We start from the raw sequence: 16,553 nt of genomic DNA, 5'->3' as shown, positions 1-16,553 counted from the left end.
GATGTATTTTTTTCTGAAGTAGACCCAGTTGGCTAGGTATATGCATAAATGTGTGAGTCTTCCTGAACACCCCAGTCTGTTTACAGATGGTTTGAGCAGGAAGCTTTCATACATCTCAGAAAGATAGTTCATCTAATCCAGCAAAAGCAATTTTTAAATGTAAAGGCGATTAGCCTCTTAACAGAAAAACAAAACAAAAATGTGTATAAACCAGGTCAAAACAGAGGGAAAAGCCTCTTGGAGACATTTCACTAAAGGTAAAATACACCCTTAAATATCAGTCATGGTCTATCACCATCACATTGCTCTTAGGTGATCCCCAAACAGTGTAAATGGCAACAATGAGGCTACCATTTAGCTAGACAGAGAGGATGTCAAGGCTGGATGAGGCTCCTGTTTAGGGCCTATCTGGACCACACCTGAGCTTTTTTCACACAGAAGCACTAGCTAACACTTTAATAGGAAAATTAAATAGGATAATCCATAAATTGTGATTTGGTCTTATTTCAGCTGAAACAGTGTTCCAAACAAATTATCAAGAAGCAGAGCTCAAAAGCTTCCACAGTACTTTGCTGCAACATAGTCCTATAGTCTTAATTTTTTCATTTCCTGCTTTAAATGGTTTCCATTGAATCTACTTGCTATATTAAAGTTTCCAAATATTAGGATAAGGATTGTAGAATGGATAAACAATTAATTTTAGCCTGAGGCCTTTCTCAAATTTTCTGCAATGCATCTGATGTATTTCAATATTTACAGTGGACCTAATCCAAAGTGTACTTGAATGAATGGGTATATTTCCATTAGTGTCAACAGACTTAGGAAATAAAGTCCTATATCAAACAGTAAGCGAGCTGCAGAAATAAACTGATCTTTCTCATAGAAATCCAGCCCGAGTTATATATACATTATACTGAAAAGGTGCTTCCTGAGTTGTTCCCCCCCCGCCCCCCCCCCCCCCCAAGTTAATCAAGAAATATGTCTGTTTCTTTTTGGGAAACATTCATTTAAGTAGCATCCTTTAAAAATATGTTTCAGTTGATCTTTCAAAACCAATCTCCCCAAAGGCACTAGAGGAAATTCTTCATCACAGTTGAATTTCTTGGCATTTTATTGTGATGAAAAAAACCTGCTTTAATTCTCTTAGACAACACTCATTTTTGGAAATGAAAAGCCAAGCCTATGAAAAAGATACTTTTTCCTTTCTGAAAAGCACTTAGTCACATACTTGATTCAATTGCTACTCAACACTCTACCTAAAATCCTTATGATTCTAGTGGGATTCTGGATGTGCTTCACCATTATCTTGAATGAGGTTATTTTCCAGAATGCAAGCTTGACTAGATGCTGGGGTAACATATTTGGCCCCCATCAGGGTATAAAAGCAGTAATAGGCACTACATACATACTATCATTTCTAGCATTCACAAATACAGTGTAGAGTCACTTTCTTTACTGAGGCTAAATAATAGTCGTAACGTTACTTCTTTGACTCTATTTTATGACATTTTAACAGTACCTGTGGGCGGATGGTGTTATTTCCTTTTCCAACATTGTAAACAATCCCAGAGATGCAGAGTGGACCAGCAAATCCAAGCAAGTCAGCCAGAATACGGAATGTGCTACTGAGAAGTAAGGGTCTTCCAAAAGCACAGCAGAGAGCACGCCAAATTGATCTGGATCCTTGTGGAGATGATGTTCTTTTGTTCTGTTCAGAATAAAAATAGAACAAAACAAAACAAAAAAAGAAAGGATTATGTTATATTAACCTCAGGTCTGACAATTACTGGTATTTTTATCCCTGCTTTAATTCATTGACAACTGGTTGCAATCTTGGAGCTAGAAAAGCACAGGAACCACAACTATTGTTTCATTTGTTTTTACAGAGGCAGAACAAAGCATTATTCTGATCTACAAAAAGAACTATGATTTCTTTCCTACCCTTAAAAGGGATCAAAAAAGTGTGGTGTTTGTGGCTTGCTGGGGGAGAAAGAAAAAAGAGACAACTGACAGGTTTTGTTTTCCTGTGAACAGAGACTGGAAACCTACACTCTTTTCAGACAGGATAAAAAAGACTTCTCTTAAAATCCTGAATATACTCAGCTCCCATCAGGGAGTCAAAGTGCATCTGAGCTGAGGTAGTTTCAGCCCTGAATTCTCCTACAGACAAACTGCAACTGAAATAACATTGGAAAAGAAAAATTCCTGTGGGGCCTCATTAATATTGACTCTGTAATTGAATGATTCCAGGGTCTTCCTAGGAACTATAATGGAGTTCAGTAAATACAGTCCATAATTACTTGCCACAGAAAAATAGAGGCCATATGGATTTTACATGCATTTAACCAGTAATGTGTTTGATATGCATATTTAGATAGAGAAATTTCATTATCTGTACAAGCTACAACTGAGTATGTGACCTCTTTGTATGTAGAGAGCTATGCTAATGGATATTTCATTTGCCTCATATCTGCTAATATAATTTTATACCATTCTTACAGCATAGAAAGTCATGAAAGATGCAAGCACTGACTGATAAGATGGACACAATTCCATGCTTTGCATACCTTCTGTGCTTCAAAGGCCTCGTTAAGGCGAATGTAATTGGTCAGAGCTCTCATAGCAATGGGAAGCTTGCCTATGGTTTTCAAGTCTATCGGTTTTTTATGGGCGGTCTTGATGAATGTATTCATCCACCAGTATGTTCCTTTGGATAACAGATTCACAAACGGCTGTAAGAATCGAACACCAAGGTCCTGGAGATCCTCAGGAGGTTTAACTTCTTTAGGAGTTTTGAAGAAAACATACCGCTGAAATTCAGAAAAATACCAAAAGAATCACACTAAATGCATAGAAAATACAGATTCACAAAGAACAGATAAGAGAAAAAGGACATTGCAGATAGATAATCAATGAGTCAATCTTGGCTTCTCAAAAGTACTCAAGGAACTTACACATTCAAATTCAACCAATACAGCAATCCAGTTTCCTCAGGTACTAGGAAAATCAGAAGCATCCAGTCTAGAAATAAATCATCCTAAAGACTATTATTTTGTTTATGGGGTACAAATTGGCATACTTGTAGAAAAAAAGTATTCACCTTGCATTTCAAACAGTACAGCCGCAGCCTCTTGCTCTTAGTTCCAGACAGCACAACATGAGGCATACTAGCTTAGGCACAGCCCTGAGGCTACCACAGGGATTCATCTTCCATATCATACTGCCTCACATTTGTTAGCTCAGAACATGGAGCTACCTGTGCTGTCCTGAATGGGTCTGGCAAACCACTGAACTAGGGAGGTGCATATGGCACTAACAAATGTTTTCACTGGCTTAAATGCCAAAAGAGCAAGGGCAGACTGCTGATGATTTCCTGTTGTCAAGATAAAACTAGGATTCTGGATATGTTTCACTGCTATCTTTTCTCCAATCATAGATAGAAAATAAGTCACAGATCCTAGAAAACATGGTGATGGGGTAGAGAAAGGCCATATAGAGGAACAATGGGAACAGCAGAAGGAAGGGAGAAGGTACAGTTGGGACTTAAAGTCAAACAAGTCAATCTTCTGGAAGAAGTCTTCTGGAAGAAGATGGGGGAAGGCAAAAGAAAAAAGGTTGAGGCCAACATCTGCTGTTTCTGCTAGCATAGAGGTCTCACCCCTGATTTTTATTTTTTCCTCTCTCTTCCCCTTCCCACTCCCCAGTAGTAGTCAACTCTCCCTCCTTGCAACCCAATCCCTTCCTTTAGCAGCTGCAGCAACAAGCCTTGCTCTCTAAATTCTGCCATAGAAACAGCAGGCAGTGAGAAAATCCATACTGCTGGCTAGTTCATTTTATGCATCAATGACATCCTTTAATAATTAAAACCAAACAAATAAAACATAAAAAAGATTACAATAGGCAGTGGCCATTTTTCACTCTCCTTCATGACCTATAATTCCACAGTGATCAAATATCATTTAATTATGCAGTTCTATTATGAGGTTTACGAGCAAGTCTCTCCAATGTCACAACTGAATTTCACTTTTCCCACAAGCCAGCCCACTGTTTTTCATTTATGATATAAATACTGAATGTCCAGAATTGAGGTTTCAATTCCTCTTTCTTTCAAAAATGTTACTGAAAAGGCTCTTTTAGACATATTCTTGTCATAAGTTACCAAATCAACATACAGACACACAAAATCACCCAAGAAAATCACAAAAGAACAAAGACATAATAGATGCAACTCACACTGCTGAACGAGTTACTGGGAAGAGTTCATACACTAATGTGAGGAAAGCAGCAAAAAAATTTACACGGAAAAGTTTCTTTCCCTCCTGAGGGTAAGTTTAATTTGTGCGTACAGTTAAGTGACAGACAGGTGAAGGGAAGAACTTTGGCCAGATAGCAAGCCCAGCTGCCCCCATAAATTGATATATTGTCAATTGTGATTGTCTCCTGGAAAATGAGAGATGTTATTTGCATGTCTAAGATATTTTTTGATAGAGCAGACAACCCCTTTCACCCAGTCTTTCCTTATCAGAAATACTTGTTTCTGATCACTGAAACTGCAAATCATAATGGACATTTTTAAAACAAACTTGAGCAGATGAAATTCATCTTCATTTAACTACAATGGAATCTGTCATTTTTAAAATTACAGATTCATCTGGCCTAATAGAATTGGGTTAACTTTGATTCTCAAATATATTTCTAAGTGGATTTTTCTTTCTCCTTTAGAAATGCATTTCACACAAAGTACCCAGCAAGGGGAATAAAACCAAAACAAAATAAAAAAACACACATACGGAGACTTTTATGATGCTAACTTACCCTCACCCTGATGACATTGATTTCTACAGCTAGTAGCATTCCATATAAAACAACCAGGAGTCCTGTGAGGCAAAATCGAAGCTGAGAAAATCCAACCCCATTATCACAGAACTTTACAAATTTGATGGTTTTAGTTATGAAAGCTAAAGTCCAGTAGAACAGCAATGCTGTAGGGGAAAAAAAAAAAAAAGTTAATCAGCTCAACAGTTGCAAAAATATACAATAATAGTATTAAATATTCATTCAATATTCATTCAGAAAGAATGCAACAAGTATATATATAAAACCAGAGAGTGGTTTTATTAATTCAAACAGGAATTCCTTTCCTATTAGATTTAGTGATATTTGGAAAGTTTCACAGAGTGAAGTCTGCTGAAGGAAATTTCCATCTGTTGTAACCATGCATTCACATTATGAGTTCAAGGGAGCGAGTTTTCCCACAAGTGAAGGTGGCTATGAATGATGCTCTTCAAATTTGGTTGATACTACAAGACTGCTCTGAATGCGGCTAGAAGAAAATTAATTTAATTTCTCCTTCAGATCTCTGGGATGTATGCAGGAACAGATATTAAAATATTCATGGGGTAATGGGTTCAAACTTAAACAGGGAAGATTTAGGTTAGATATACGGAAGAAGTTCTTCACTGTGAGGGTGGTGAGGCACTAGCACAGGTTGCCCAAAGAAGTGGTAAATGCTCCATCTCCAGCAGTGTTCAAGGCCAGGTTGGACAGAGCCTTGGGTGACATGGCCTAATGTGAGGCGTCCCTGCCCATGGCAGGGGGGTTGGAACCGGATGATCTTAAGTCCTTTCCAACCCAGACCATTCTATGATTTTCTCCAAACTCTGTTGCTCCATTTTTCAATGCAAATTCCATATATGTAATTTATAATGTACATACATAAGCACATCAAGGAAGGATGGTCTGGCATTTGTAGAATACAATTTTAATTTATTTAGAGTTCTACTGAACTTCTTGCTTAAAAGTGCTCATGCTACTGTCAGTTACAGATAAATCATCCCTGCAGTAAGCTCTGGTGATTTGGAAACATACTCCATGCCATTCACCACACCCCGAGCCAGTTCCTATTCCCCATTCTTAAGGGAATACCTTCTAGGGTTATGTTCTTTTACATGACTCCTTCATTGCTGCTGTATCTGCCATGGTGCAACAGCTGGAAGGTGCTCTAACTGCCAAGAAAAACATGGATATGCTTTCTGAGTGTCTTGCTGCAACACCAGAGAAAGCCTCCAATCATGACATTAGCAACCGTAACTCTAACTTACAAATAGGAATAATCGTCATGAACTTGCACAAATTTCAAAGAATTTGTGGCATTCTGGTTACCCTGAGGCACCCTAGAGAGCCCTGTGGTGATGTCCTATGGGGCTACCCTTTCCAAGTAAAACTAAATTTAACACGGAGAGTCTATAGGATTTGGGGCTGCCCATCCTGCTTCTATGGAAATCAGTTTCAAAACTCTCATTTAAATGAGGACAGTAAATGGAACAGTACAGCACTACTAAGCATGAGGACATTTGCCAAGAGATCTATTTTCCTCTAAAATTAATAGGTCGGTTTGTAAAGAAAGCACTAAGAGATCAGGTATTTCAGCACTGTGTTTTAGTGGCTGAAGTAGTTGCAGAGAGGATTTAAGACATTCTTACTGAATCGCTCTTATAATAGCCTTCTTATGTGAGGCTTCCTACCATGTTCCCAGTTTATACTGTATCAAAGCTAATCTCCTCATCCTGCTTCAGGTTGTTTCCTACTTTTGAGGCACTATTCCTTCCTATTTGAGATATGCCTGACTATAAAATCTCAATTCATCCAAGAATACATGCCATATTGTTCTACTCCTACCCACCTTTATCTGTTAATCCTTGTGTTTTGTCTCACTTCTTACAACAGGCTGAGAATGCATCCTTCTCAGAGTAGAGGATTTACACAAACATTTCATGTTGAAAACCTGCACCAGCACAGAACACCTAAAAAAACCAACCAACCCAACTGGTAACTATGTACTGCTCTTGGAATGAGAAACAAGAACTAGCAGAGCCATTCTTCTATTTAGAATTTAAATGAGGGTTTCTATCACTTTTTTAATTACTGTTATAAGAACATTAATTTATCTTTACCTAAGAAGTATTAGAAAGTGCCAAACACAACATTCTGAGGTGACAACTGACCTCCCACTGTCATACCTCCTAGAAGCATTTGAACTTACTTAGTGTCTCACTTTTGAATAAAAGTGTATATAATCTCACCTGACAGATGTTCACAGGCCACTCAAGATGAGGCTCCTTGGAAAATACAGTTATGGCTTTTTCTTTCAAACTGTTTTTTCATCTTCTGGCTTGTGAGTGCATATTGGCTGACAGTTTCTAGAAATTATCACCGAGAACTGCCTAGTGATCAGACCAGAGAGGCATGCTTTCAGGTATTTGACTGCTTTACATCTATTCTAGATGCCTAAAGGACCTCACTTTTTCTTGGGCTATGTAAACTACCTCAATCCACAACACCAGAGTGCAGACTCTTGCTGGGGCCAGACCACTGAAAATGAAGCAACAGGGACATCAAACTGTTCTACAACCTTATTGGATTTAGCTGAAAAAACATGCACTTAACTGGATGGGATTCAGTAACTAACCTGTGTCTGACTGGAGAAAAATTTTGCGTACTAAGCAATAAGCACTTTATTTATAGGATAACAGGAAGTTCCATTTTATACAATAAACTAATTCCAAGGAAATTAACTACAACATCAAGGTACAAGCAAGTTAAATTAGAAAACTATATTACTGTCAAGAATGGTAAGGCAGTCATATAATTACAATTGGTTAAAAAGACAATTTTTTTAATTAAAATTCATGTGTTCCCATACTACTAACCCTTTCAGATTAAAAACTTAAAGTCCTATTATAATTTCATAATTTTCTCCTACCATTTAATTTCTGACTTTTTTATCTATAAAACAAATTAACTTTAAAAATAGTGCAATCGGATGCTATAATTCAATTACATATTTTGAACATCGAGAGGCTAGCAGATTTTCCAATTCAGTATGAAACCTGTTCTAAAATATGTCCTGCTAAACCATACTACTGTTACGCACAGTGTTGCAGAATGGATGCAAGGAGCACCAAAATTAGCATAATTACGAGAGTCCCCTGGTAAATGGCACTACACTGGAAAAGCTATGTTTGCTGAAATATAATTACTGGACAAAAAAAATACAGAGAAAAACAGATTCAGACCAGATCAAAATGTTCCAATAGTCTAGACACTCAACTGGCACCCTGGCCTCTATCATTAGTTCAGAGAATAAATATTCCAAACCAAGTCAACTTTTTTTTATAAGAGATATTATGAATGACTACTTCAAAATAGCCAACAGCCTGGGCATAAAGCTGAAAGGTAAGATAAGATCAGTACAGGAACTTTGCATCCTTATCCTGCATACCCCAAGGGAATGTGCTAATCCCCAGGTCTGTTATGGAATCTGCCTTTTGACTGTTTATGATGGGCCACAAATGGACTTAGCTTCTTTAAGGTACAGAATGAGAGAGATTTAAAAAAAGAAGCCATCTCAAAAGTTTCATAGGATTGGAAAAATTTATCCTGCTCAGAATTACTGAACAGACCTTTCACAATTTCCTGCAGTGCATCAGTGAAAATTTCCCCACTGAATTTAGCAACTTCTTGGCTAAGGGTCTGTCAGCCTTCACTTTATACAGCTACCAACTCTTCAGAAGTGTAGGCATTGATCCTGCAGCTGAGGCAGACGATGCCCTGCAGTTAGGCAGAATTACAGTGATGGTCAGAAGCAGCAGAAGATGCCACATCAGGTCATTTACTCTCTATGTGTATAATATTAGATCTCCTCTACAACATTTTACTAATGAAGAACCTTCTTTTGGTTTCCTTTGCCATACATTCAGCAAGAAGTTTATCACTAACTTAAGCTTTTCTTTCTGGTTCCACTTCACCTCATTTGTATTGGGCTCTAAAAGAAAGCTACTTCCTAGCCACACCTCACTCTAGTGGGTTGATAACTGAGTATAGGTATAATGTAACTATCTCATACTGGGCTAATTTGCATAAAGTTATCATCGCCTGTTCCAAGATGTCAACACAGAGTAGCTGCAATTAACACTGAAAGATGACTCTGAGTCTGGTCCTCACCGTTAGATAAGACTGTGCTGTCAAGAATAAAGGATAGAAACTTCCAGAAATGTCTGTCTCAGGTTCTCTCCCAAATGACAAAGAAAGCAAAAAATAAAATAAAAATCAAAGACCACCAGCTTGTGAAGACTTTGGGCTAAAATGAAAATCAGACCAATTAAGTGGGAAAGACTGCAGTAGTCTGATTTTCTTCTTGTGCCTAAGAGTTAGTTTTTAAGATCAGATTTTTCAAAAGAGTCTATTCCTTGGAAATTCTTGCAAAATGAAATAATTATTAACTTCAGTATCAAGAACATTTACTTAAGTGTTGGTTTTAATTGGTATGATTGTTTACCATTCAAGTATTGTCCAGAGCTTATCACAACACCACTCTAAATACTGAACAAAATTATCACAAAAGGGAAATCTTTACAGAGAAGGAATTATGCAAAAATGGGTAATCAACTACCAGCTGTAAATTTGTGCTAGCTTTCTCAATGACTTCACAGCAGGAATGTGGTAGTGACACTAAATTATTAAACACTGCACTACTGCATTATACACCTGAAATAAAAAAAGCCCCACACAATAACAACAGCAAAACAAAACAAAAAAACCCAAACAACAACAAAAAAAGTGATCATAAGAGGCTAGCAACACTTTCTTGATACATAACATCTAGTCCTGTTAGAAGGCATTAAATAGACTGTGCTGACTTACTAAAAAAAGTAACTAAATGAGCCCACCTGATTATAAAAGACCTCCTACTTAAAAGAAGGGTACAAGAAGAAAAGCAGTCCCAAACAGGAAGACATAAAGGTTGCCAAGCCTGGATAGAAATCTAAAGTTTTTGAAGTGGAATTACTTTTTTTTTTTTTTTTTTTAACAGGAGTTATAGGCTCCTTCTGCGGAAGCTTGCTTACCACAACAAGCAGTTCGAAATTAATCTTTGATATTTAAAAATATCAATATTTAAATATCAATATTTAAAAATATCAAATCCAGCTGTTACTGACTTTTTACCACCTGACAAAAGCTAGAAGAGAACTTTGATACACAGAGATACAATGACACAAGACAAACCTTAGCAGGATCCATTAATACAGAAAAGCAGCTCAAACAAAATATGATGAGCCAGGACCACCAAAGAAATAACAACTAACAGGAGGACTAAACATGTACACATCCACAGCCTTCAGTCTACTTAAACAGTAGAGAACACATCACCAACTACACACTTGTCAGTACTCACGGATTTTCTATACCTAGCTACAGTTTATTTACAATCTTGCAGAAAATATATAACATACTTGATAGTTCTTATACATAGCATTTTCCATTCAAAAGGTCTTACAGCAGTTTGCAAAGGGAGTTTTAGGAACAGGAAGCAAGAACAAGCAAGCAAAGTAATATATTCAGGGTCATACTGAAAGTTAGTGATGTCACTGACTGCCTGCATATTTCAATAGACCACACACACAAAGATGGGTTCAATCTTACATTATACTTAAACACAACATACTGACAAGCAGGGAGATTTGGATAGCTTTTAGAGTTCAGAATTTGATCTGCTACTTTCCCCCCAAAATTCCAACTTTTTCTAGAGATGCCTGTGGCCCACTGGATCCCTGAAAATACCATACAGAGTACTATTAGACGTTAAAAGCATTGAGAACAATGGAGTGTTGCAAGAACACTCGGAACCAAGTATGGTAGTGGCAACCAGCAGACCAGAACATAGGTGTAGTTTTAGCCATATAAGCTAGCACTGGGACTGCAATGACCTGTCACAGCATGAACAGCCACACTTCCAAGTCTTGTAAGTTGTGAGACGTACCAATTAACAACTTGGGGAAATTGGATGTTTCGATATTATGGTAATAGACAACTGATGTGATGGCCGCCAAGAATGCCATTCCAGCCGGCATGTACAGGTGTAAATGGCGCGATTCTGAAACCCTGAAAAAGAAAAATGGGAACATCTATTAAACTCAAACCCTCCCTGACAGCACAGCCCCCTCTCCAGACTACACAAAGGCAGCAGGACTGTTTCCCTTTTAATTTATGAACTGTATCCTGTACCCAGCCCTGATGCAGGATTTTCTAGAATGAGTTATGGACATAAAGTTCTCTAATTTTCAATTGGATTTATGCTCCTAAATTGCATACATGGATTTCAAATTCCTCCCCTCTGCTGAAAATGAAACGTGTGTACTCTTATTTCCTACCAAAATCAGTCAGAACATTGTTTAAATTAGGATATGCAGCACAGTTCCAAAATGAGAAAAGTTAATTTAAGCTAAACTAGTTTGGGAGCTGTCCATCAAGATATGTATATAAGATGCAACTATACCAGACAGTGCAGTTTAAGATTTTCTACAGAAATATTTTATGGAAATGTTTCATTTTCTTTTCCAGTTTGGGAGAAGGAACAGCACCACAGCATGGGAATTGCTTTCAATGAGTTGTTTTCAGTGACTACAACCCAACAAACAAAACCTACAACAGAATCATATACCCTTCACATTTTGTCCTATAAGCAAAACTCTCCCGATACTTTGCTTCAGGTAGTAGCAAAAGTGGTTCTGGCAACTACGGCTTTTAGGGAATATGGGAATAGCCAGACAATGTTTCTGGTTTGTGCAGAGGTGGGTAGAATCATGTTTTCCCCCCCCATTTCCTCCTACATATCATCTTTTCCTCCTCGCTCCCCTTTTCTTTCTTTCTCAAAAATAATGTAGTGTCCTGTGCTGTCCAGAGGTACAATTTCTCCTGTGTGACAAGCAACTCCAAGAGGAGAGACAGCAAGAGGAAATCTTCAGGACACAGACACTCAGGGAAATTCACACCTTGTCCTCTAAACCTCACAGAAAATTGATTAGCATCTCTTGATTTGTTCTTGCTGCAGCAAAAGCTACCTTTGTGTAGCCTGGAGAGGGGGCTGTGCTGTCAGGGAGCTGTAGATCATTGTGGGATGTCACATGTCTGAGCACAGAACATCCCAAATATCTAACATATATGTAGGAGCTCAGCAGGACCACTTTCTGTGGCTCCTCTGTAGGACAGGAAAGCCCTCCCTCACATGGAAATTGAGATGAACTCTGCAGAGCTCGCTGGAGCCATGCAACAACCTGTATCATAAAAACTTGACTCTTCTTGTCAACAGCGAGTTGCACGTGTGTACAGCAAAATGGGTAAAGATTCTCCAGTCTCCGAATTCCTAGTAATGCCAAGGTTATTTTGTACATCAGGGCTGAATCCTCAGCAAGCGAAAACAAGCAGCAGATACAGATTTCTTCAGATAGCCTAAGCATCAGCAGGTAACACTGCAGGAGTGGGAGGTCTTTTAAAAAAATTTATTTATTTCACAGACAGAAGTTGCTGGAATTCCCCTATATAACCTTATCTCCAACAGGTTGCATCTATTGCTTCTATTGCCGAGGTGCCAAAGCCTTTAGCACCCAATTGCTGTCAAAAGGACTTACCAACGTGATCCATTTTGGTCTTAAAAACTGACGAGCCTCAAAATCTGCTTTTATTCACTGGAGGACTCTCTAGCCTCCTGAGTGCTTGGGAGGCACAACTGTGGGTTGGCACTCTCCCAGGACAGCTAGGAGCTTTGATTCTCATCAGGTGACACTTATTACTAAACAGCAGCATTCTGAGTCAAGTTGAAAAGCAAATAAACATAATGAGAGAGATTGCTGGAGAGCAAATTCAGACAGAAAACTCGAAGTAAAAGATTTTGCTCTGAGCATCCCACACCCTGATAACTCTGAATAAGCATGAAAAAAATTCCTTTTTAAAATAACTGGCACTGAGAAACATCCTATTTATATATGTTTAAGAGGAGTTATAATAATAATGATGATATCAGCTTCTACAGCAGAATACTGCAGTGCCTTTCACACTGCTTGGTAGAGAGTTGTTATAGAGATGGATAAACAGAGAGATTTTGTTCTAGTTAATGAGGAGCTTCACATTTATAACCCTTGGGTTGCAAATTCGTAATAGTTTTGAAAATTAAACCTTTCTTTAGAGGAAGATGTTCACAGTCATTGTTATACAACACCAGATTTTTTCATAATAAATCACTCTCCTGTATCACTTGTTTCACTTAAAATAAATTTTCCCCACAGATTACTATTTAAAGACATCTGAAGTTGAATAACATGATGGATCATGCTCAGATAATGCAAGCTGCTCTGCTCAAGGTAACAGATCAGACGTACTGCACAAACCTCAGGAGAAACTCTATGGGGTGTGATGAGGCCCATCAGATCCACTCCTTTTATGAAGAAGAGAGTTCAGTTTGCAGGAGAATGGTATGACTTACTGTGCACGTGGGAGTTCTGCCTGAGTAATGACTGTGGGACTAGGTCCTTGGACACAAAACACACCACAAAAATGTCACCATCTGCTTGAATTGTTAGGATTTATTTATGATTACTCTTTGGAAAGATAGTGTCATTAAGCTGAACTAAAAATTATTAAGGTCAGTTGCGTGTATGTACATAACTTGGCACAGCCTGTGGAATTTCTGATACAAGGTCGGTAGGTTAATCACCAAGAATACAGACTACATGTTTATAACCACAAAGAATATGGCCTAGATGAGAATTCAGACAGGGAAAAAAATACCTACCCTGAAACCTTTCAAACAGTACTACCAGGAGAAGATAGACGTACACTTACCCATCAGACACTATGCCCTCTGCAATTTCACACACCAGCACAAACAAGAGGATAAAAGTCAGTATCCAGCGTAAATTGTGGCCGGGAAAATGAAGCCATGTGCTATGATGTATATGTACTTTGGAACTCTGACTTCCCCATCCTAAGCAGGAAAAGAAAATTTTAAAGAGTTTTCTCAACAGCAAGTGACATAGAAAGCTCCTGCTTACAGAGAAGCAGATATATAACAACTAGCGTACTAAAGCTGATGCAACGGTATGGTCAAACGTGCATATATTTGAATATTTTCAGAACTGTGTTCTCATTGCTTCACTTCATGCAGAATAAAATCAGCAATGCAGACAGGACACAGCCTTAAATTCCTTAAAAATTAAATTTTAGCAACTTCCTATCAAGTAATAACAAGCATTAAATGCATCAAATACATTAATAGTTTAAATGAACAACAAATGAACATTTTAACAAACACGCACAAGCTCTAATACAGGCATTTCTTTTTTCTTCGATACATTTAATTAAGGAATTTACACTTTATCTTACAATTAAGGTAGCTCATTCTCTTGATCTAGATACAAGCTAGCCACACTGAGAAGAACCAGACAAACACAGCAGTTCTTCAGCTGACCCCATTTTAATAGTTATGCTGTTATTTCTGCACCGGACCTTTTATGATGGACAGAAGCGTTAAAACCGCGCGGCTCATGCCATGGCTACCTAGAGAACAGGACAGCCTGAGAATGGTACTCAGAGCAGGGACAGCCGCATGTCTTAAACCACCGGGCCACCTACTGGTAAACGCAGTCTTACGTTATCAAATACTACCCGCTGCAGATAGAACAAGAGTTAAGCCGCCGGGCAGCCCTCCCAGTCGATATCAGCAATGAGGAGGGCTGCCCAGCGGCCGTAACACTTCAGTAATGACAGGGGGTATTATTTGGTAAAGACAGACTTATTTGCCAGGTTTTCTGTTTTTTACCAGCACCTTTATTTCGGCTTCCCGCTCTGCGAGTGCAAACCTGCAAACCAGCCCTGCAGTCTCCCCCTAGCATCCCCCCGCCCATCCCTCCCTCCTCGGTGTCACCTCGGGGAGCCCCGGGCACCGCCGCCAGGAGCGGGGGCAGCGCGGCCGGCAGCCTGGGGGAGGCGGGACCGCCCGGAGCTCGCACCGCGGCCGACCGCCCTTCGCTGCCTCCAGCCTCCCGGCACCACCGCGGCACCGGGGTCAAGGCCGGGCCGGGGCACACACAGAGGGGCAAGGCCCGACGAGCGGGGGATACCGCACACAGCAAACCGGCGGAGGGAAACGCACGGCAAGACAAAGCGGGGGACGGGGGACACTACAAGGCAAGACGGGGGGGAGGGGGGCAGAAGACAAGGCACAAGCGGGCAGGGCAAGGGAGCCCCACAGGCACTCACCGATGAAGAGGATGGGGAAGGTGATGAAGAGCAGGAAGACGTGCGGCACCACATTGAGCGCGTCCACGAAGCAGCCGTTGTTGAGCACGCCGTGGTCCACGTTGTAGGCGGTGGAGTTGTCCTCATCGCCGCAGAAAGCCAGGGCCATGGCGGGACCCCGCGCGCAGCCCGGCGCCGCCTCCGCCTCCGCGCACATCCAGGTGCGCCCGGCGCGAGCCGCGCGGCGTTGCCTCTGCCCGCACCTGAGGCGACCGGCGGCCGCCGACCGGCCCCGTGCTGCCCCCGCGGCCCGGCCCGCCCCGCCCGCCGCCCCGCCCTATCGGTCGGCCCGCCCGCCCGCCCGCCTCAGCCCCCGGCCGGCCGCGAACGGTACCACCGCGACTGGCCGCTGCTCGGCCGGAGCCGAGAGGCCTTGGGGGGTCCGGCAAAGATGGAGTGCGGTACAGCGGGAAGGCGCGTCCCTGGGCTGGGGCGGCTAGAGAGGCGTGCGACAGCACCGCAACAGCCCTCGGGTACCTTAGAGCAACACCAAACGTGGTCCCGTAGTTAAAGGGTGGCTGTGAAGAAGACGAAGACTCCCTTTTTACAAGGAGTCACATAGAAAAGATGAGGGGTAATGGGCACAAGTTACGCCTGGGGAGATCCTGACTGGACAGAAGAGGAAAGTTTTTCTCCATGAGAACAATAAGGCATTGGAATAATCTCCTCAGAGAAGTGGTAGACTCCCCAGCACTGGATGCTTTTCACATTCAGGGTGCTGGACCATCTAGCCTAGGTCATGCATTGCCTAGAAAGGTTGGACCAGATGATCCCTGAGGTCCCTTCCAACCTGGTGTTATATGATACTATGATTCACTGTTCCAGGTTTCTTGGGTCTCAGTAATCAGCATTTTATGCATTGTTAGTAATATAGAACATTAAAAAAAAAGGTCTTAAATGAGTGATGACAGAGGAACTGTAGTCTACAGGAAGTATGTTTTCTTAACCTTGTGAGCTTTCCGCTTTTTTCTCTACTACAATGGAGATGCTATTAGATGAAATTGTGTAAACAGCTGTACCCTGTCGTCAGCATCATGTCCTGAACAGCCACTACGTTCTTGCTTTACCTTCTTCTACCCCTAAAATGAGTTCAAGCCTAACATTCCCCCCTTCCTCCAAGACTGTTGCAGTCTGTGGGAAGTTAGGCTCACCTGAGCCAAAGCCAGACAAAAACTCTGATCAAATACCTCCATGCTGGGGGGGGGGGGGGGGGGGGGGGGGGAGGAATATATACTGGAACATAAAACATGATGTGCATCAAAAGTCTGCACGTGGCTTACACTTCCAAGCACAGTTTGAATCAAATGCTGGGATTCAAATACCTCTGGTGTGTAGCCACAAAATACCCAACGTGAAGATTTCTAACGAAATCCTTCACCTCGGAGCTCCTTACATTCCCAGTTATGGTCATCCATTGCTTA

At 40.6% G+C, this 16,553-nt stretch overlaps 1 protein-coding gene across 1 annotated transcript in view; it reads right to left on the bottom strand.

The window, feature by feature from the left end:
* Nucleotides 1–15,351, bottom strand: part of ABCC8 (ATP binding cassette subfamily C member 8) — a 74,920-nt gene extending 59,569 nt beyond the window's left edge. Inside the window, exons 1-6 of the mRNA XM_030483801.1 lie at nt 15,094–15,351; nt 13,678–13,819; nt 10,820–10,941; nt 4,816–4,982; nt 2,568–2,810; nt 1,520–1,708 (exon numbers count right to left, since the gene is read on the bottom strand). Coding sequence (XP_030339661.1) covers nt 1,520–1,708; nt 2,568–2,810; nt 4,816–4,982; nt 10,820–10,941; nt 13,678–13,819; nt 15,094–15,289 — 1,059 coding nt within the window. The 5' untranslated portion in view covers nt 15,290–15,351. The remainder of the gene's footprint in view (nt 1–1,519; nt 1,709–2,567; nt 2,811–4,815; nt 4,983–10,819; nt 10,942–13,677; nt 13,820–15,093) is intronic.
* Between the last annotated feature and the right edge of the window lie 1,202 nt (nt 15,352–16,553).

Source organism: Strigops habroptila, chromosome 4, assembly GCF_004027225.2.
Source record: "Strigops habroptila isolate Jane chromosome 4, bStrHab1.2.pri, whole genome shotgun sequence".
Classification (NCBI taxonomy): Eukaryota; Metazoa; Chordata; class Aves; order Psittaciformes; family Psittacidae; genus Strigops; species Strigops habroptila.
The sequence above is the reverse complement of the archived record's forward strand: the minus strand, read 5'-3'. Positions and strand labels throughout refer to the sequence as shown.